Source organism: Cystoisospora suis (assembly GCF_002600585.1).
Source record: "Cystoisospora suis strain Wien I chromosome Unknown contig_3067, whole genome shotgun sequence".
NCBI lineage: Eukaryota > Apicomplexa > Conoidasida > Eucoccidiorida > Sarcocystidae > Cystoisospora > Cystoisospora suis.
The window spans coordinates 1-21981 of NW_027155862.1; the positions used below are offsets into that span (position 1 = coordinate 1).

General features: G+C 52.5%; 2 protein-coding genes across 2 annotated transcripts; one reads left to right on the forward strand and one right to left on the reverse strand.

The window, feature by feature from the left end:
- Positions 1-717: 717 nt before the first annotated feature.
- On the reverse strand, positions 718-18557 carry CSUI_006142 (wd g-beta repeat-containing protein; the record flags this gene model as incomplete). The annotated part of the gene is made up of 20 exons (XM_068066307.1): positions 718-821; positions 1673-1748; positions 2422-2579; positions 2826-3176; positions 3521-3784; positions 4694-5287; positions 6105-7359; positions 7723-8208; positions 8715-9106; positions 9583-9844; positions 10637-10710; positions 11705-11910; positions 12070-12185; positions 12484-12551; positions 12995-13103; positions 13464-13658; positions 16011-16594; positions 17699-17889; positions 18085-18206; positions 18447-18557. The coding sequence occupies 20 exons, from the start codon at positions 18555-18557 to the stop codon at positions 718-720; spliced, it is 5718 nt and encodes a 1905-aa protein (XP_067921716.1).
- Positions 18558-20543: 1986 nt separating this feature from the next.
- On the forward strand, positions 20544-21974 carry CSUI_006143 (uncharacterized protein). Its single transcript, XM_068066308.1, has one exon. It carries the CDS (start codon positions 21391-21393, stop codon positions 21733-21735), a length of 345 nt encoding a protein of 114 aa, XP_067921717.1. The 5' UTR covers positions 20544-21390; the 3' UTR covers positions 21736-21974.
- The last annotated feature ends 7 nt before the right edge of the window (positions 21975-21981 follow it).

Below are 21981 nucleotides of genomic sequence, written 5' to 3' on the forward strand. Positions count from 1 at the left end.
GGTCTCCGTATGTGTTTGCTGAGTGCCTACGGAGTCTTAACGGAGTATGAGTGTGGGGTTAGAGCATCTGAGTTGTTGGGTTTCGAAGCAGAGCTGAACAGCTGGCATGTCAGCTTTGTTGCTGTACCTCTTGGTTAACTGGATGGGTGCGTAGAGGAATTACACCTCAGTTACGATGGAACAACTATCCCGCACTCCTACCTAGAGAGCTGCCCTACATGGCTAGTGTAGACAGGCACGCACTGTGAAGTCTGTTTGTTCTAGCATGTAGGTATATCCACAAGCACAGGCATACACGTCTATTCGGAGGCGTGCACAAGTACACAGACTTGTGTATAATGACTGCGTGTCGTGAAAAGCGCCGAAACACCCCGGGTAGATATTCCGGTGCACCGCTAGAACTATGTGGTGGGGTTACGTGAGTCATTCTCTAACATCGTCGAGAACATGTGCGCGTGCAAATTTACTTAGCTCCGACAGATCTTCAGAAATCAAAGAACTCAGGACAAAACTTCAGTCTCGTGTACGATTCTTCTCTCTCCCGAGAGATGCTAGATCTCAATTTGTTTACCATAGGAAGACGGAAGGACACTTGAAAGTCGGAAAGAGACGCTCTTTCTATGCAAATGCGATGTAGTCTTTGGCTTCACAAACGTTGTGCCGCGAAGAAGGCGGCTACGTAGATGGGAAAATAATTAAGGAATGACCGGCCCGCGCTTACCCTGGTGTTGGGACGAGAGCGAGGAGATCAACGCTCCAACGGCTGAGAGAGGCTCGCAAGCCGCAGAAGAGTTCTTGCGCCTTGTCACACGCTATGCAGGCTTTTGAAGACAGCCAAGAGAAAACAAAGCAAACCATAACGGCAAGATTGTACCATGTCGAAAAGAGCGCCTGCGTAGTAGGTCCGCTGCTCTGCTCATCAAAATGCGTAGGCATCCCCCGTGGTACCAGAAGTATGAGAGTTCTACAGTGTTACGGAAAAGATACAAAAGAATCGCTCTCAGATGTATGGCAGATACATGCGTCAAGCTGAGAGATTGTTACAGGCATGCGTGTCTGTTCCTAGCATCGAGACGATAACCAGATAGTAACTGCAACTGAAAGAGAGTCAAACCTATCAGAGCTCTCCCCTCCTCTCTACTGGTTAAGCCCCGGACAAGAAGCACAACAAAATCTCCTTCGGAAGGAGAAAGAAGCCGACCAGCAGCTCTTCAAACATTAACCGGAGTAGACGTGCTACTCATGGTTCCGTTGGGAAGCTGTCGTTAATGTATGGCCTTAGGTCTTCTGACACCAACTACGGCTTAGTCCCTGCAATCCCCGAGCTGGTCCCCTCCTTTCTACGACGATGGAAACAACATACTAGCTTGAGATTGGGGTTCCACGATAAGGCATGGGACGCTGAACAAAAAGGCGGGGTTCTAGCAAGCACGACTGCCTAGTTGGATACAGGGCCTAGGGTTTACGGTTGATAGAACAGCATACAAGAGTAGGGGTTATCTCTTTTCTTCTCCCCGGGGTGGAGTGAGTCGGGACAACCTCCTAACACTCAAGAGAAAAAGGAAGGGATAGAACAGAGCCTGCAGTTAGGTTGCGAAGGAGAAAAACCTTTCTTATAGATATAAGCCGCACGGAGGAGAACAGCGCAACGCAGCGCAGAGCACGTACTTACTCACGGGCTCATCCGTGGCCACTTGGAGTTCAAAAATCAGCGTGTTTGTATCGAAGTCGACACCGTATATATAGCCCTGCATTTCGTAGTAGAAGCCAGCAAGCGAAAGCCTAAATCTTTCTCTCTGGAAGTTCTACACGTGAAAGCAGCTTTCGGCTGTCTTTATACATCCTAGGCAGTCATGTGAAGCGTAACCCACAGTGAGCGAGATAGATGGAAAGATGGCAAGAAGTCTTGAAAATGGACTGTCCTGTTCAGAACTCAACATATTCAAACGTGGGAGTTTCTACTGCCTGCCTGAAACAAATTTCATTCTATTTACCTTCTTTGCAGCCTAGACACTTTACTTCTCTACTATCACCAACACTAGTCTTGATTTCTGCATGGAGGAAGTCGTATGTCGTTTCCTCCTGTCCATGCCCCCCTGTGTCCTAGCTTCTCTTCTCATTCTATCTCATCACGTGTTCATTCCAGAAAGACAGTTGGTTGCAGCCCTCAGCTATACCAGAGCACACTCTTCTCCTTCAGTAAGCTGAAATTGAAGATCGCTCCAAGGATACCGAAATCTATTGGCCCTCCCCTCACAAAACATGAGCTAAAGTATGTATACACGCCTGAGTTCCCTACGCCTTATGTTTGGGACTACAACTCTTGAGGCCTCTTTCACTGTAGCACAGTAAGACGGATTTTACCCTCATCGTGAGTCTGAGTCGAATATAGTAGGCGTCCCATGCGATCATTTCACTTACAGCATTTGTAGCTAAGAGAAGGAGAGTTGTCGTTGACGAGCCCCCTCGGCGAGTAAGGCAACCGGTGGTATAGCAAAGATTCGGGTCATCTCGCATGCGCCACGGCATTTCCGTGAACTGGAATTGTAAGGCTAATTTGTGCCGAATCGTCAGGCGCTCTGCATGCGAAGAAGTGAAAGAAAGAAAAAAAGAAACCTCCAGAACTACACGTGTTTCTTCCGCTCGCCACATCACACATGATGCAGCAAGTTCGGATGGCACTTTTCGTCGACGTAGATCGGGCTGCACGATTTACTCTACAGCCATAGCCGCAGTTATCTGTCCTCTTGCTAACAGGTTGTGTGAAGCCGCCCCAGGTACCGGTTGATTTTCTCTCGTTTCTTCTTTCTTTTCAGTTCACTCACCTTCTTTCTCGCAGTCTACACAAGGAAGACGTGGTGTCTCTTCCCGTCGATCTTGTAAGGACCTTGTGTTCACTGTATCCTCATCATCCCTTCCATCGTGGAGTGTATGGACAATATCTATTCTCCAGAAAATAGCAGCCCGAGGCGCGATGTAAACGATCTCAACGTCATCAAACTTTGTACGTGTAAGCAAGCGAACAATAGGGGCATCCACAACAGCTCCAACCGCTGGTGTAGGATGAGACGCGTTCGGCGGGTACGGAGAAGAGACCCCGGAGCGGTAAGAAGGAGGAGAGACTTTGAGGAAATCTTCTACCAGGAAAACATCAAGATGAGGGCGATTCGATGCACCTGAATACAGGTACACAAATGTTGAAGGCAGATAAGAAAACACATGCCAAGCGACTCTTCAACAACGCTTTCTCAGCGTTCCTTCTGTCTTGCCTTCTGGTTTTTTTCCGGACCCTGTCGTTCCTTCTCCGTGTACTTCGATCGAGGCCACGATCGAAATACACAATGTCGGTTCTCCACTGGCATTGCGAACCTTTCACAATAAAACACCCGAGAAAAGAATCACACGAGAGCAGACGTTTGTATGACTGTTCGGCTATTTGCTTCTCAAGGACAATCTTCTTCAGAAAGAGTTTGCTTTTACGGGAAACAGCCTTGACTGTAAACTCCTCAGCCCAGATTACCTGCACAAACAAGGTACTCTGCGCCGCAGAAAACAAGGGCCGGGGAGAAAGACCTTGGTACACTTTCGCCTGTGTGAACGGTAGGGAAATCTGAATACCAAGCTCTGGGGAGAGGAGCCATTCGAGCGAGAGTGCAATCTTCCAGTCTCCAAACTGCGACGACCTTGTCAATACGCCCCGCTGGTTCGCTACTGTCATCATCCCAGTCTTCAGGTGTACGTCCAGCGGTTTCATTCCCCTTTTCGCCGGCTGGGGGAAAGCGGCCTGGGGAAACAGGTTCAGTTTTAGGAGAACGGAACTGTAGCATGTCTTTGCCCTCACAGTCACTGAGCGCTTCTACAGACCGGAGATGAATGAGCAGCAAACAAGCACCACTACAGAAGTTTCCTCTCGCCTTGTCAATCGCTAACTCATGAAGAGAACCTGACACCTCCGAGGCACGGACTGTTCACGCTGTTCGTGTATGTTTGTGATATGTCCCATCACATGGGCATAGAGACACTGACAACCCGTCGCATTCTCATACGTGCCCCGTCCTGACAGTACAGTGTCTTTGCAAGAAAGTCGATAAGCTCCACAACGCCGCCACGAGACCTCTCACGCTCCGATGCATGTACAGTCGGCACTGCCTGTCCATCCTGGGATAGCACCTATGACTAGAGAAGATTGTTGCGAGCCCACTGTCTACTGTACATATATGGTGAATCCTGATTGCAGCTCTCTGAAGAAAAACACTCGGTGCCTTCTTGTCTCTGTCCCTCACCGACTCACGAAGCATAAGCATCGAGAAAACCGAAGTACAGCCATGACCCCATTCCTTCGTGTCGCCCGGTTACTACCTGGTTACGAAGCTATTCCTCACAACCCAGAGCACCCCGTCGGATGACAGCCCTTACAACGGGTACACGTACTGCAGAGAATAGAAGGGTCATGAGTGTAACAGCAGTATTGCGCACTGTGCCTGGTCCCTGGTGCTCCTCTCAGTAGCATTGAGTCTTCTGATGTCTATTATGGTCAAGTCGAAGTCTGTAAGCCTATATACGATATAAGTCTATATGCCTGGAGATGCTGAACCCGCTCTAAAGACATGATGGTCGCACGCAACGCTGCATCATTCCCGACCACACCCGTGTGAAGACGATTATGTATCACAAGTCCTTTGTCCACGTATACATGTCGACTGACGCGCGGTGTGGATAGTCGCCAAAAGATTGCCTTTTTGGTTCAAAGCCATTGTCAAGACGGGGCCGAGCCGGCTGTCTTTACACACTCCAAATCGATCTTGTTTTCCCCAGCTCTCTTCCCACACTCCGGATAGTTCCCCTCCCAACTGATTTACTGGTTTTCTGTCGCTCCTCCATCCTTTCCCGCCCGAGTTGTCTCTACTACATACTGCTCCAGAAAAGCTCCTCGGACAAGAGGAACTGAGCCCGCTCTGTACACGGCTTGTATGACGGCTGCCCCAACGCTCCTTCGGAAATTTGCAAGCTTGATGTGAGCTGTGAGATCTAGGGCTTGTATACGTCATGGATTGTCTGTCACTACGGTGTCGCATGCAAAGAGAAGCTAAACGACACTCGTCTTTCTCCTGTTGCGTCTGGTGCTGTGGTCGACGCCAAACCATACTACGAGTCCCTTGAGAAAGCGAAGAAGAAGCATAGCCGAGGGAAGGAAGCAAGCCAAGACACTTCCCTTCCTCGTCGTACCGACTATTCACATTCAAACGCTCTACTAAAACCCACTCTCCTACGGCGTAGCATAGCAGTTCTGTACACACACAAGCAACATCTCAAGGGACCATTTTAGGAAACAAAACACCCAGGTCGTGTAGAGAAAAAGCCCAACATATGTCTGTATAGAATCATATACCTTACGACAAACCCATAAAGAAGTGTCCACCTGGTGACAGGGTATACCACAGATGGGTGCGTTGCAACGGGAACTGATACAAGTGCTTCACTTCAAATGCGTACGCCTGCGCACGGCAGGGGGCATCTCCTCTTATAAGCGTACAGGGGAGACGACTATAAGTAAAAACGGGCTACGAGAACCGAACAGACAACTCCGACACTTATGATAGACTACAAATGTCGGCACAGGCCTCCCGTTTCTTTCAATTTTTCCTCTCTCGAAGCCTTGGAAAGACTGTAGTGATGGAAGACTGAGACTCCAGACACCATGAGCTGTTACGTGGTCGTCTGGAGTACGACGCGTTCCATACAGCAAGCTCAATGTAACATGGAGTGGACCTTCTCGTGTTGTAAAACGGAAAACATGTACGCTGAGTTAGGTAAGATGCGTCCGCGTCGCCGGGCGTGGGTGTAGATAGCTCCCCCACCATACGAAAAGGACATCCACTGCCTAACTCGAGGTCCGGTCTCCTGTCAAGCCTTGTACTGTCATTCAGGTGTACAGACTACATACACGCAACTGCTCCATTCCAAATTACTTCAGTGCATCCTACGTTCTCGACATGGACAGTTTCCTTTCTTCTCAGCTGGAATGGAAGAAAGTACGTCATTCACGGAGGTGTCTCCTACTCCATTCAGAACCATTTCCTTCCGAATACTAACTCCAGGCCTACCTTGTTGAGCCTTCCATATACAACCCCCCCGGCATGCAGCGACAGTCGCCCCTACGATATGACGTATCTGAGCTGAATGCGAAGAGTCTCCTGGCTCTACGTGTGCAACGTGAGAGACTTCCATTTCCTTTGAATCGTTTTCTACCGGAACAACACGTGCTGTCGAAGAGCAAGATGAAGAAAAAGAAGAAGGTCGGTTGGGACACTTAGAAATCCCCTCATGGGAGTGGGAAGATGGAGGTTGAGAAGAACCACAGCTTTGTTGAGAGGAAGAGAAAGGAGCGACATGGGAGCGACTGTCTTGAGTTTGAAGTGGACAGAAGGGAGGAGAAGAAGTAATGTCATTCTGCGGCGACGAATCAAAACCGAAACCGATGGGACCTTTAACTTTTCCAGTTTTCTTCGGAAAGAGTTGTGAATTTTGTGCAAGATCCCCACATAGCTCATCGGAAACAGAAGGCGGATTGACAGGGGAGCAGCTGTCTGAAGATGAACACCCGGAACCCCTCCGGGATGTATCTGTCTTCAGAACGCAAGTGTGTTGGTGCTCTCTTCTTGTTACGATTGTCTCCTCCCCTGCTGCGCCTCCGACCTTTCGCACTTGTTCTGCGGATCCGCAGGTCATCTGGACTAACGGCATGTTACCACCACTATTTCCTTGAGACGAATGACTACGGCAAATGCTAGGTGGGCTTTGTTGTCTATTAGGCCCGACAGCAGACGAGAAAGGATCTTGTGGTGGGAGAGGGGCAGTGTTTGAGTTGATAGTATCAAGCTTTGTAGCACTCTCTGCTTTCTGAGTGGTGCTTGCAGACTGAGGTCCCGAATCCTGTCCCACTGACGTGGGGGCCTCGTGAGGAGGAAAGGGGAGAAACTGAGGAAACTCAAGAGGTACAAGTTGACCCAAAAGAGCCTCCAGCTCCCGATGACGAAAACTCCAAAGTATGACGTCCACGGGACTTATTGACACTACGAGGTCTCCGCAAAGGAGCAACTTGAAAGGTGACTGGAGGTGTCCTGAGAATGACTGAAATGGAGGTAGTACAGCTTCTGACTCCGAAGAGGCTAGCCGAGGCATAGCTAGTGACGAAGACAAGTGAGAAGGAGGGTTGGTAGATACAGGAGTTCGGAGACAAGCGCTTTGTGTCTGGCTTTGTAAGCGACCACGTCGGCACGAAGACCCGAGCGAAACAGATCGGATCGCCTGGAGACGCCTTTCGCGCTCTCGACAGGCTGATGTTTCCAAATTCCACAGCTGAGGGGAAACAAGAAGAAAAGAGACGCAACGTAAGCCCCCATGTAGCAATCCGACAATACGGCGAGCAAGTTTGGTTAGCCCTGCCAGTCACTCGGCGTCAGGCTATTTCCACGCCGATCACATGGACTTATGCATGTAGAGAGGCGTATGCATACGTGCTTGGGAACACATGTGCAGGTGCATGCACAGGTATAACAACTGACTGTACCAATGTATGCGAATACGCCTGTTTTCCGACACATCCGTATACTCGTGTACGCTCCCCGCGTGTTCAGCTGAAACATGGCTGCATCCCACTCAAAGTTCCAAGTTCCCTCTCAGTCACGTCAGATTATAAACAACTTGCTTCCCTTCACCTACCTTGAGCGCCCTGTCACTTCCCGCTGTCATGGCAATCTGAGGTAAACCCTGACTGTTCACCGTCTTTCCTGGTTCATTCCGCTCCTCCAGGTCCTGTTCGTCGCCATACAGGAGCTTTCTTTGCGCGTGAAGATCAAAGAATGTAAGGCATACAGAAGAGATAGAACCACTCATCAGCGCGATTTCCCTTACGCAGGTCAAGCTACGAGAAGGAAGACTACTGCCACCGGAGACCCACGTAGGCATTTGGTTTCGAGAGGCACCAAACACCAGGCTCGCACTCCGGGTACTCGTAACACTTCTAGCTGAGGATGGGCGAATCAGCAAGTTTGTCGTTCTTGGAGAAGAGCCGCACACGCCTCCTGAGACGCTCCGACTGCGCCTCGAGGCTCCGCCAGCTGTCGTGACACTCCGCGGAGACCAACTGGGAGACGTGGCCCCAAGGAAATCGTCATCGTCATCGGGACAATCACGCATGCAATCTTCCTTGAGAAACAGAAGCAAAGACATAGTGCCAGATCCCGATCATTCTCACAAGAGAAACAACTCTAAGAGCTGGCTCCACAGCGAGGCTTGACACGTTTCTACAGAGGTGATCCCCTAGTCACTTGGCCGTGTGTGAATGCATATAGAGATATGCTTGCTTCATCACTGAGCCACGCAAACGCATGGATCTCCTGCCCGCAGAGTCTCCTGATGACAGATCCGCTCAAGCACACGTACCGAAAGAGACACGCTCATCGGCGCGCACTTGGTGGAGTCAAAGACTAAACGCATGCCTCAGAGTAGTTCTGCTGACAGAAAAGCTCCGAGAAGAAAGACCGGTTGAGCAGGACCTGACTGGGGACTTCCGAGGCTTTTCTTTTCTGACTTTGTATAGTTCTCCCTGGTAATCAAGACCTGTTATGCAGCTGAGCCGTCTAATGAGCTGCTGTAGCGTGAATGCCTTCCTACCAGTGTACTATTCTGGCTAAGAGTTTGTCAGGACCTACCGCCTCAGAAAGATCGTAGATTCGCATCACCGAGTCACTTGAACAGACCACGAGCACCCCGTTACCACTTGACGCGAATCCGTAAGCTGTTATGACTCTTTTTCCCGTCACTCCGTCTTTTCTCCTCTCATCGGTTACACCGTTACCAGACAGTGCTCTTCCACCCCCGCCTGAAGGGCCCCCTCCCTTTCGTGGAAGGCAGACCTTCGCTCTGTAGTCGAAGTCAGGGAAGAAAAAACAGCAGATACGACGTGGGTCGAAGTATCGAGCCACGAACTGTCCATCGGGGCTGAACGCCAAGGGGGGGATCTCGCGAGGAGGGACGTGAACGCCTGGATTCTCCAGGCGCTTGGAGAGCTGATATTCAAGTCTCTCATCGTGTACCGAAATGACTGAGAAAATAACAGAGGTCTCAGAAAACAAACAGCAAGTCTGTAGCCGAGAGAGTTTCAGTTGACGCAGCTCCCGACGTGACGCTCTTCGTAACGCTAAAAAGACGAAGACCTTCGACTGCACTTCATTCTTCAACTAGGCTGCGCTCAAGATGCCATACCGACAAAAAGAAGGACGAAGCGAGACAGCACAGAAAGTGAGCGGGGAATCAAAAAGAGAGGCAGGCCACGCCTGGAAGTGAAGCTGTGAAGCTATATATTGTTTCCATCACAGACGAAAACCAACACCCTAAACAGGCGGGGAAGCAAACGCTTCGCTAACGTCACAGGAACCATACAATAGAGAGCAACACCAGTTTTGTCGTATTTCTCTTTCAGCCAGAGTCACCCGTACGCGGCTCTTAGTCGCGATCTGCCTGTCAACGCAGAAGCTTTTCTACAAGGGCTTCAGGTGCTCTGCCTGGTGGGAAGCCTACCTCCGATCGCGTCGACGGTTACGACTAAGCATTTATTTTGCTCCTCCTGGCTTTCTTTATGATCTTTCGAGCAGTTCCTTACAAAATAAGCACCCACAATCGCATGTAGATGGTGCCGCGCTTCTAGCAGGACTTGCGGAGGTTTAGCATCGATGTCGAAGACCCGCAGAGCTCCACTTTCGAACCCCACAGCGAGCACGCGCTCCAGAGGGTGGCAGGCGATGCAGCTTGGCTGGTCCACAGAGGATTGAAACTCGAAGGCCTGAGAAAATCACACCATGGAGGGAAAGTTGACTATCCAGGTAGCATGCTCTGCTTTAGCAAAGCACCTAATGAAAAATATTCCGTGTGTCAAGGATATTTCCGCACCACTCCGGAATCACTCTTACAAAGTCCTCTTCGGACCATATTGGACATTGTAGTACCCAAGAAGCCGGATATACAAAAGAACTGTGTGCGCAGTGCCCTTGAGGTGAAAAGGAATACTTGTGTATATGTTTGGATCTATGAGCATCAGACTGCGGGGGCGGTCAACTAAGCTTCGGGCGCCCAGATGTGAGGAATGAGAGATTTCTTTCCCTTCCAGATTGCGTCAGAGTCTCGGCGTAAGGAGAAATTAGTACCGCGACAACCGGCTGAGACGTGCGACTTCATGTGGCGATGGAAGGGCAGGAGGTCGTCTTTCTAGGTGGGCAAGAAAGTTCAAAGAACGAAAAGAATCACAACATGGCTAGAAGCAAACTGTAGCCAAGAGCACCTGAAGTCAGACAGAGAAACATCGCTGTTCTCTTCCTTGCTAGAAGCCGGACTTGCTCATTAAAAGTGAGCGGAGAAAACATGGCGGAGTACAAGGCGGTTACGAGGGCGAGAGGCATGGTACCGACAGAGGAGAGCAGCGAGAGGGTACAGTCGGCATCGTTGTGACACGGGCTGGCTAAATAAGCAGATAGGTAGCTGGGAAATAGGGGAAAACTCACGACGCCCAGCCCAAAGACGCAGGGGTAAACCTAGCATCAGTAAAGCTCGCCAAGTCAGTGTTTTGCAAAAGATTCACCTCGTACAATTCAGGTAGTGACCAGACTCGGATCGAGCGATCTGTAGAGACCGTGTACAGCTCCCTCCATGCTTCTGCAAAAACAACGCAGAGGGCAGGCGACAGAAGACCGATATACATATAGGCGGGAGGAACAGAAGGTCTGGGAACACAAAGGGATGAAAGCGACAGAGCACCCGATTTGACACAGGGAGCTCGTACAACATTCGATCTCACAGTGCCAGACGCGCATCGGAGAAGTGGTGAGTTGTTACAGAACTCCGTGCTTTGAGCAGACCAGACTTCTAAATCACCAGCTAGCTAACGGCACAGTCGTTCCAATGTCAGTCACAGTCCCAGTGTTCCTAATCGGCCGGCGGAGCCCGCCCGCGGGTACCCCGGTAGTTTGTCAGCCCCATACAGCAGCATCAGGTACTCGACGAAGGGGAAAAGGAAACTGGAAAAGCCCACTGACCGGGTTTCCACCGTCCATGGCCTCTTGGCGCAGCAGGGGCTACAAACAAATGTTTGTCGATCATGTTAGGTGTGCTGGGGCGTCGGCACGTGGGAATGCAAGCACGGGGGTCCCTGGGGTGAGGCTGGCTGGAGCCCGCACCGAAAGTCTGTACTGCTTCTGCATACAGGCTAGGAAAGAAAGCAGCCCGTGCCCAGCCGCGTCAGCAATACTGTATGGAAAACGCTGTCCATTCAGCAGTCACATTGCAAGCCTGCACATACGGGCTGTGCAGGGTCTTCACCAGTGTGAGCGTGATACTGTAGAGCCTGGAGCCCTGGGAAACTCTTCTGTAGCTATCCTTACGGTGAAGAAGTTCTGACGCTTCGCGATCCATGATTCTTTAATCCCGGCCAGTCGCCTGATTGTTTTGGAGGCATCTTCTTTCTTTTGTTTAGTTTCCTTCTTCTTGTCTGCTGCAGTCGTCTACTATGACTTCTGACTACTCGTACGCCCACAATCCCAAGCTCGCCTCCTATTCTAGGCTCTCTCTCTCTCTGTCCGTAGTCCCTATCTACAACGTAGGTGTAAGGGTCTGGGCCTTTCCCTCTTGCTGTCTCCTCTGCAACTCTCACCGCTTACTGCTGCGTCCCGAATGGGTCTGGCATGTGTCCTAAGAAGTGGCTTGTAGTGCTGGCCGTTCAGGTTTAGCAGCCCCACACTTCCATCCGCTGAGGTGCAAAGCAACTGAAGCCCATCCTCGGAGCCATCAACGCCAACCGCCGGGGCCTCGTGGCTCTGCGCGTGCATGTAGCAACTCTGGAACGTCAGGGGCCACACCCTGCGAGTAACTTACACAGGAAAGCCCGTTCTCTTTGGTCCTTCTGCGTCAGAACAGACTGCACACCACCTGGTGACAGCAGTTGCCCTCATACATGAAAACAAGGAAAGGCGGGGTTTTTCCTTCAGTACTGAGGTAACTCGTCGCGTGTATACATACCGGACGTATCCGTCTTCAGAAGCCGTGGTACAGAACGCGTCGCTGACAGTAAGGGACCAGATGGGTCCCGCGTGCAGCTTGTAGATTCGCTGAAGCTGTCGGGAAACATAATCTACCTGAGGGGACAACAAAGATGGCCACACGGGTCAGCTGTTCAGGTGCTCACTTGTGTGCATACCGCGAACGCACCACAGCCGGAGTGCACAAGACACGAATCGCATACATGTCTTCCTCTGTTCGATATGCCAAAAACCAACTGTCCGGCAAAAGTACAAAGAGCTACATTTTATGCAACGCAGCTGCGGACAGAGCTTGGCAATCACCCCACTCTGGGTTTTTATCCAGTCTGTGTTCTCAACCCTTTTTGTCGCAACAACAACCAAACTGGCAAGCCATATTCATCTCACACAGCACCTGCGCGACGCAGCCCGAGGTGGACGACACGAAGACACGACCAGGCGTTGACCACCGGGCCTGAGAATCTGCAAGAAATCGCAGTGCACATAACACGTTCGGGCAACACCAAGCCAGACCCTAGCTAATACTCTTTGCGGACACACGAGGCCAGATGCATTCTGTCGAGTATTACCGTGGCCCAGTGCGCAACACGGGAGTGAGGTACTTGCAACTCAGCTGCCCCGCGTCCCGGAGGTATCTCGAGAAGCTTTCGAACATATGGCGACGGAACTACCAAAGACGATCTTCAGTAGTGCCGGCAAATCTCCAGGCGATGCAAGCTCTCGGGCACGCCGTGTCTCCCCGCACTCGGTCAGGCAGTGGAGCTTTCCGCGGCGGTGGGAGGAGCGTCGATTTCAAGCGACAGGACTCCGGGTACCAAAGAAGGCGAGTGCCCCTGCGAAGCAGCGTCTGCTCTTCCCATACAGCGAAAAAAACTTGCCAGAACGTATGTGGATTTTCGGCTTACGACTGCTGAGTTGATGGGCCGTCCTCCCGCATTCAAAATCAAGATCCGTATAGCAATTCGCCCGGGCAGCAGCTTCAAGTATTACGCTGCACCCTGGCAAGTGCGAATTCTACGAAGCAAAGAAAAGGGAAGCAGCGTAACTCAGCCCAGATCAGTACGGCTAACATGAAAGAATACAAGGCAGGCTTCCTTCCGGCGGTTTCCTCGGATCACTGAACAGAGCTCTCTGTGAGGGGGGAACTTACACACGAGCTGGTGGACAGCGGTCTGTTTCAAGGAGCTTTTCCGTTCACCGGAACAGTTACTCCCTATTCGCACCGTCATCCCGGTTGCGATGCAAGCCGGGTGGTCCCCTAGGTGACCTCGACGGTTCTATTTCTCGAAACTACACGTGCTCCCGCCGCCGGGAAACAAGGGCACGAGAAGCCGCATCAGCCGGCAGTGGCGCCTTAGACGAAAACCGTCTCACCTTTATCCTCCAAAATCGAATGTTCTCCTTGCCACATGATACCAGGGAGAACTCGTCGAAAGGAGAGAAACGAATCCGGGAAACGTCGAAGTCTGAAATTTGTCGGGCGAGCAAACTGCAGCGTCGATCCGCCCGAAGTCTACTTAACTCCCACACCTGCAACTGCTGGCGTTTCTGTGCGTCCAGGCCAGCTACCTATAAAACAAACAATCTCAGCTCGCAGCTATCCCGAACAACACTCTGCAAACCTCCGAGCTTGATATGCAAAGCATACTAAGCTGTGCAGCGTCGCTTCCGAGTACCGTCAGTGTTCCTACCGCACCCGGTACGTCCCTGTCACTGGTGGGTAGCTAGCAGAAGAAATTCTCAGCTTGTGACTAAGAAGCAAAGTCGGCCGTTCTGCTTCAAGGCATCTCCTTACCACCATGCGGCGGCACTGATTGTCGAACTGAAAAACGCGGACGTCGGTAAGGGAAGGGCACTGGAGGATCTGCATAATCAACCACCGCACGATGATTCCCCGAAATACCTGTGTCACCCACTGAGCCCCGTTGTCTGCCGTTGTGCCTTGGCACCTACAACTCACAGGAACTTGGACGCCGCAGAGAGCGGCAGGAATGTCCACTGAGGGCAGCGCAGCCAAATGTGGCCGGTGGCTAGTGTCAACGAGCAATCCCCGAGAAGTGAGGCCTGGTAACCATGAACACTACAACGAGAGACAATCGATAGTATGCCTGGTGTCTTCAGTAGCCAAAGCTCTTCAGCTGCTACCAGCATCAGTCATTGTTCCCGGATCAGCCAGAGCGACAGGAAGTATCATGCCTCTTGCCATTTGGTCGAAGCCGTAAGCGGGTATTCCATGCTCACCGCCGCGCAGAAAGGATTCTCGCTCGACAGCGACCAGAGTCTGAGATGATACACGGCAGAGGGAGCACAGCAGAGGACTGCTTGAGCGGAAGCAGCGCAACCCTCAAGGGCGGACAGAAAGTCACTTCCCATTTGTATACGACATCCGACACGGTCCTGAACTACCATTTGTCAAAGGCGTTACCACTGAAGCGAGGTGACGTCTGAGCCCCGCATGTACGTTCGTCTTCTGTGGTTTCTATCGAGAGGTTTCGTGTTTTTGTCGCTGTCGCCACTCTCGTCTCCTTGGCGTTTGAGACTAAGTTGGACCTTATCGAGACAAACTTGGTCAGCTTGGCGTATACGTTTGGTATGGGAGGCCAGAGAAAGGCTACTGACGGACCGGCAGGTGAATTGCTCTAGTTCAAGCCTGTCCACTTTGCGTTTAGGAGTACGGATATCAGATGAATTAGGAATCCTGATTCTCTCTTGTGAAAGGCCCGCTACACTGAACGAGAGCTTACAACAGTCCAGCCCATCCATGAAGTTACCTGATCTGAGGTGCTGGCGTTTCGGTTTTGTCGTTTTGAACTGTGGCGGCCAGGGCGAAGTTTGAGCTGACCTCGAGAAGGTCAATTGATGCAGAATGGCCAAACAGACATTGCTGCGCGCCTTGAGTAACAGGCCCGCAACCAGGAGAAAAGAGACAAACGGTCTTGAAGCGAAGGAGGCCTTCCCCGCTCGCACATGTCTCTCTCGGCTGCGCGATGTCACTGATCGCCTTCTGCTGCTCCAGAAGGCAGTGCGTACAAGCGCACCACTTTTGCATCCGCAGGAACACGGTCTATGGTCTTCACTCTCGGTACCAGCGTGTTACACAGACTGCTTCTTGCGTCTTGTTCCGGTTCCTACCCGTTGCTAGGTCGAATTGAACTAGTGTCGAAGCTTGAGCAACGATAAATTTGTTGACGCCAGCCCACATGGCATGGCGTTGCCGGTTCGCCGCTCTTACTGGAATGCCCATCATTCGAATGGCCTAAACGCAGAGCGGAAAGAATGGTTCTGACGTGCAGGAGAACCGCCGGGCAGGCGCACCAACATTCGCAGAGTGCATTATCATCTGAAGGGGCTACATAAACTGAGACGAAAAAACTTGGTTGGTGACGCTGGGCTTCCGTCCCATCACACGCAATGCAAGTACTGACAGCCGACTGGGATGTCCTCCAGCAAGGGCTGCGACTTCACTTTTGGTCGAACTGCATCGTATGAAGCAAGCAGCGCCAGGAACCAATGCTCCGTGCACTTCGGACAACCGTACTCTCGCTCCGTCCAGGAGTTGGGGTATTCTTCCGTGCTGAGGTAGCCGGTGTCGCCGTACGTGTACACAGATACACCTACTACCTAGAAACGTAAGGGTGGACTCCAGGCAGTTCTGCATGTCAAAAGAACTGCGTTGTGAGAAGGAGATCACAAGATAGTACAGTAACTCGGAAGTCCCGCTTGCTGTACATGGTCTCGAAGAAACTCTCCGGATGTAGACACACTCGGAAGGCTTGTGTCAAACTGGAATGCGGGTCGCAACAGTTTCTGACACATGACAATGCCAGTGCAAGCTCCAGCCGGACTGAGAAAAGGACAATTCAAAGCCACTACGTTCGACGTTGCCAGATGCAACGCTCTGCGGTTATTGCCATTGAATACCATTTCGTACTGGGTCCAAGGAAGCCGGGCGGCATCTGGGAGACGAACCTTGAGAAGAAAGCCGTGACTGAAAAGCTCCGCAGACAGTGGAACGCCTAGCTGCATGATATCTGTCCCGCTGGCTCCACACGCCCCTGCGCTCCCGGCCTCGTCACCTGTGTCCTTCCCTTTGCTTTCCCCCGGCTCATCTTCCCGCGTGAATGCTTCTAGTCCATCTGTTGTTGCCTGTGTGTCGTCCGGGGTGTCAGACCAGTAACCGGCTTGCCGCTCGCTGTCATGCTCGTCCACCGTGATTGGCTCGACGTTTTCCGGCCGGGCCCCTAATGGGATATACATCCACTCGCACTCGTCTATGGTTGTCTTACTAGACAGCCGCATGCCTTGGGGCAGCATCTGGCGTAAGCACGTAAAACATGATGGCACGATGCAGCACAGTCCCACACACTTTACTTGTTGGTCAGCAGCCGCTGTCCGTGCCCGTGTATTTAGTTCATTTGTAAAATTGGAGCCGCATAACGAGCGGTAACGCGAGAAACATATGCCCGCTGGCAGCCCCTCCAGGAGCCGCTTTCCATGTGACCTGGCTGCGACAACGGTCGACATGGCAATAAAGGCCCGCCTACTGCAGGACACCCGGAAAATATCCGATACTCAGCACCCGAGGGCCGACCACCGCCCAGCCGCTATCCGTTGGCTTGCCGGGACGCCTTGGCGTTTTCCCTTCCCACTTTGACAGCCGTTGGCTGGGCCTCAACAAGGAAACTAAGTTCATACGGATAAACGAGCCCCGCAACGCTGACGGGTAGGTTGCAGTACCGCCCCAAAGCGTACGAAGGCGCTGCTGAGCTTCGGAGACTGCTAGCTAAAGGGACGACCGACCCTATATGACCACGAGTAGGTATATGATTGATACAGACGCAATGACTGTGGCGGCTAGCGCAGGTGCCGAACCTTTCAGCAGACGCTAAGCATACCGCCGGCAGGGAGCCGGTTTCACGAGTGGGTTAGGCAGCGCTGGAGAGCAGACGGAGCGAGGGAGGCCGCTTTTGCGTGTGCAGCACGCCGTCAAGCTGGACAGTACCCTCTTCTGCGTATTGACGGATGCGATTGTGGAAGAGGCGCTCGTCCCCATTGAAAGCCATTCTGAACTCGAATGTCCGAAGGATCCTCGCGACAGCTTCCAGCCTTACGTTTTGTACATAGAGGATATCAGAGGTGTATATTCCTCGCAAGTATATATTCGCACACACTTGAACGGACTTCAAAATCATCCCCTTCGGAATGAGTCTCGTGTACTGCCCAAGAATGGTCGATATATTGATACAGAGCGTCGTCCACGCCTCTGCCGAAGGATGGCAGGGGTACTGAATGGTCCTTGAAGACACCTGCTCAAGACGCATTTCAGGGATACGACCTAGTACGGCGGGGACGTTTCGAAGGTGTAAGACCTCAGTTCATCCCGTATTCGCATCCAACATTCTGGTTTCTTCGTGTGTGCAGCAGGAGCTAACAGCCGCTCTTCAACACCCAGACCTTCCAGCATGTTCCACATACTGCGAGCGGCCCCTTGTCTAACAGCTTCGCAAGTGAGTTACATCGCTGGTGCCTGCAACCCGCTGATGCCAGGACACTGACGTATATGTCGATTTTTTGTCTGGAGTCTAGGAGCTCGCCAGGCCGGGCGATACGCGAAACGTGAGAGTTGCGAAGTTCCTCACCTTGGGTTCTTTCACCATGTTGGTCAGAGTGATGCGCACGGTCAGCGTTTCTATCGTGACAATATCCAGGTGGATAACAAAGTATCGCGTTCTCATTGTCTTGATTTGCATGTAGACCTGCGGAGGAGGAACAATGGTCTCCCGACTCATTCTGATTATCTCTGTCCAGTCCAGAGGAGTTTCAGAGCCCATTCGACTAATCAGTGTACTAGAGCCGTCTTTACAGTGCTGAACCCCACCGACCGGCCGTCTCTCAATGGAAAACAACCCAGTTGGCTACGAAGAGAGACACTGCTAAACCTCCCCCCCAATGCTCTTCACCTTTCCAAAGCGAGCCCAGCTGGAGACAGCGTCACCTTACATAGGTGCCGGTGAGGCCTAGAGATTTCTGCTTCCCCTTGCCGTGAGGCAGCTGAATGAAGTTGTTGGCCGCGATCATGCCGTAAATCCGAATAACACGCGCTCCCAGGCGCTTGTCCTGTGGCACAGGGAGTAGGTAGGCCCGTTATTGTATAGTCATCCTTTCACTGATCCAGGAGAGGAGGTCTTCGCAGTCCGTGTCTGTGGACTGTCTGCCGAGAGCCGTGATGTCTAGCGTACGGAGACCCAGAAGGCAACGAGTGGCAGCTGCTAGACCTCCGCGCACAGCAAAGCAATGATGTTTCCAGCCAACCACATGAACGTTCCAAGGAGGGATGTCACCTGTGCCGTTCCTTACGGTTTCTTCCGTCACATCTCCTGCAATTCTACAGAGGTCTCCATCGTGTAAGGGGAAAGTTTTCAGCACGTTAACAAAAGGGTGCTGCTCAAGTGGCGAGAGAGGTGCCATTTTGAAAACCACGGGAAAGTTGAGGGGCGACACCACTGGTCGGACACCTGGTAGCAGTCATGGCCCCTTCACAAGCACCATTGAGCTGAGAAGCCGAAACAGAGTCACCCCGTCCACGAAAAAGCTTCTCCCACATCAGAATCAGGCAGCACCTCGCAGAGAGGGCCTTACTCTGCCAGCCGGTGGCGGCCGGCAGTCGGCACACCTGCAGCACCGGGCATGCTCTGAAGCCAGGTGAGCGAGGATCCAGAGGAATTTAGACATCGGGGAGCTATGATCAAGCCCAAGTGTTCCGAGTGCCGCACGGTCCTTCACATGTCATAGTGGCTCCAGTCGACAAAACAGGGGGCCGGTACCACTTCGACTGTGCTTTTACGTCACAGATCTTATCTCGAGAAAACTGGCGGCCATCGAGCGGCCGTCGGGCGAAAGCAAGGATCCACGTATTTCCCGACCAGCGGCGGACAAAGCCCAACTCGCGGCTCCGTGTGGCCGTCCAGGGCTATCAGGACGTTAGATTGCCGTGGAACCGAGCTCGCACTTCCGCAGCCTCCGACTCAAGCAAGTGGTTCAAGAGAAACCTTCCCCTCCTACGGAAAGCAAACGCGAAACGCTTCGCGCGCTTACAGTTGCGCCAGTTTCGACCGGAAGTAGTCTCGGACACTCGGGTTGCCGCCATGCATGTACGTCCGCCCGAAAGGGCCCCGCTCTGCCCCACTACGCTCCGTCCTTCAGGTCAACGCGACCGATAAAATGGAAGCATTCCATGCTCTCGGAATCGTTTTTTTCTACACTTGTAGACTTCGCCTGCCGAGGTACTTCCTCCTCAGAAGTCGTCGGACCCCTGCAGATACTCGTGTCTTGGCTCGGTTACTTTCCGGGCTCTGCAAAAAGTCACAGTAATCTTGAACATGCGAATTCGGATTTTCGGGCCCGAGAATCAGGACCACCGCCAGCGGCGCAGAGTCTCTTCCCCAAGCCTCAACAGCCCGCACACGGCGACTTTGCGGAGGGCCAGGGAGCCAGGAAGACAGCTTTGTCGAGAACCCCGACCAGCGAGAACTTGTTGCAATATCTCTGGTTGCGAGGTCCTTGCAGCCTCGGGTGAAAGCAAAGCCAGCATTTGAGTTCTCCACTGAGCAGGCTGCCGAATCACCCTTTGACCGAGGCAAGGACGCCAGGGTGGTGCCGACCGGCCAAAGCTAACACAGTTCCTGTCCGCTTGGTGTGAATTGCAGTGCAAATGATGGAAGCCAAACAGCCGCGCAGCCGAACCGCGGACTTTCTACGACGCTTTGAAGTCTAGATGGCCAGGGGTTGCCATTTGGGTTCTTCTGTCCCGGTCCGGTCTAGGCGCGCAGATCCCTGCGCTTTCGTTCCTCCGCGTAAACTGCCACCCGTGCACTTGGTGCGAGATTGTTGCACAACTGAAACCGCTCCCCAATCTGGAAGCAGCAGCGGCCGTTCTTCAAGAACTGGTGGGAACCCAGGCCAGATTCAGGAGTGCCGAGGCGGTTTGCACGTGCACGCCTACGAAGTCGTTGTTGAGTAAAGGCTCAGTTAGCAGATCTGCTCAAAGCCAGTCCATCTAGTTTCTCTGGTCTAGCGCTTGCATTGCGTCCGACGATCTAGCTGGCGGGCCGCTCGCCAGTTTTCGGATTTTCTTTTAGCCGAGAAGTGCGTAACACACCTGGAGAGCCCGTGCTGCAACACTGACCGCCCATTTGTAAAGCAGCTGCACACCTTCCTCAGTAAATGCGGTCAACTGCGGAAACGGATGTCCCGTGGACAGTGCATGTGAAGCGGCTCCCTGTCCGACGAGACTGCCAGGAGTGTGCCGCAAGCTGTGGAAGAGGTTGTGCTGCTGTTGAAGCCGGTGTGGCTTGCGGCACACCAGCACGGCACGGGATTTGAAGGCGGCAGCATCTTGGTGCGATGTCTTCCTGATTTTTGCCGTAGCCATCCCCGATCTTCGTGCCAAGCCCTCACCTTGTAGCCTTTTGGTAGAAAGACGTCTGCATCTCAAGAAAGGTGTGCTGTCAACAGCGGACGGTCCACCTCGGACAGGACAATGCGGCAACTCTGGTCGCTCCCTGCAGCCCCGGCTGTGGGGGGCAGCGCACACCCTCTCGGGACTACAGTGTTGTTCTTTCGTGAGCCGAAACAAGTTAAAAACTACAACCTAGTACGGCATGCCTGCCGTGGCGGTCGAATTTTTTCGGCTGTCAGGATTTCTTTTTCATCCGACAAGCCGTTTGTCTAGTGTTTGGTCAAGACACAACCAGGACGCAAGACACTCTGGGCGACTGTTGAGGACAAGTTCTCCAAAGCATCGTCCCTTTTCTGTAACTGCGGTCACGTGCTGCACCACGGTGAACTTTCTTCAGTCTGCATGACTTCGAGGCAACTTCGGAGCGGCCGCTTTGTCCGCTGAGTAGCTTCGTGCTCCGCTTGTGACCACCTGCCAGACAAGTTGACGGGCAGGAGCGCTTCGGCAGGCTGTCGCACGGCCCGGGTACCCAGTGGACAGACAACTTTTCTACTATGCTGGACTGGATGCTGCTTTGCCAAAAAGAACTGCAACCAGTCTTTTACTCGTTGACTGCGACACTCCTCCTGCAAACGCAGTGATAGTTGCAGAGATCTCGCAAGCACTCGGGTACTAGGGTCGTGCATTTCTACGCAATAGGGTTTTGGGCAGCAGAATCCTGGATCTGGAGCTCCGGAGGTCTTCTCCACTGTCTTATTTTTTGATGAGGTCGAGCTCCGAGAGTCTTAGGAGCACTCCCAGTGGGTGAATCTGCAGCTGCAAACTCGGGCGCTCACCTTTCCGATGCAGAAGCACAGTGCTGCGTCACACGGGCACCGGACGTCCCAGGGGGGTTGCCAGGCCCCGTCTTCAGACTCAAATTTCCCACGGTTAGACCTGGACAGACTGCTGGAATCTCTCCTTGTCTCCGTACTCATTCAAGCTTTCAAACGTGGTCATCAAGTTGAACGAGTCACACCTCCGCTAATAGCTTCGTCTTCCGTATCCGGCTGTCGTAATCAGCAGTTCGTTCTCCAGAACGGGCTGTGTGATCTGACGTCTTATTGGTTGGCCACACTTTGGGAGCGACATGGCGATCGCTCGACCAGCCATGGCACTGGCCTTTGCTCAAACAAGCATTTACCATGATTTTCCGGAAATGTCAACTGTCCGTTTCCGAGTTACGTTGTACTACCCCTCTCCCGTCTCGTGCGGGGTACCGGACCCGTACCCCGCTCATAATTCTCCTCCACCTGTCAATCCTTTGTCGTACGGTCTTGGAAGCCACCTCGGAGGCAATAACACGATAGGATCGGGCTCGGACTCGCACACAGTGTCAACAGATGAAAAGCTCAGCCACGAGCCGGTCTTTTGTTGCGCAGAAGACATTGGCTG

Bases quoted from the DNA above. Each gene is read 5' to 3' on its own strand.
- CSUI_006143 (XM_068066308.1), top strand. From the start codon at position 21,391: ATGCAGAAGCACAGTGCTGCGTCACACGGGCACCGGACGTCCCAGGGG.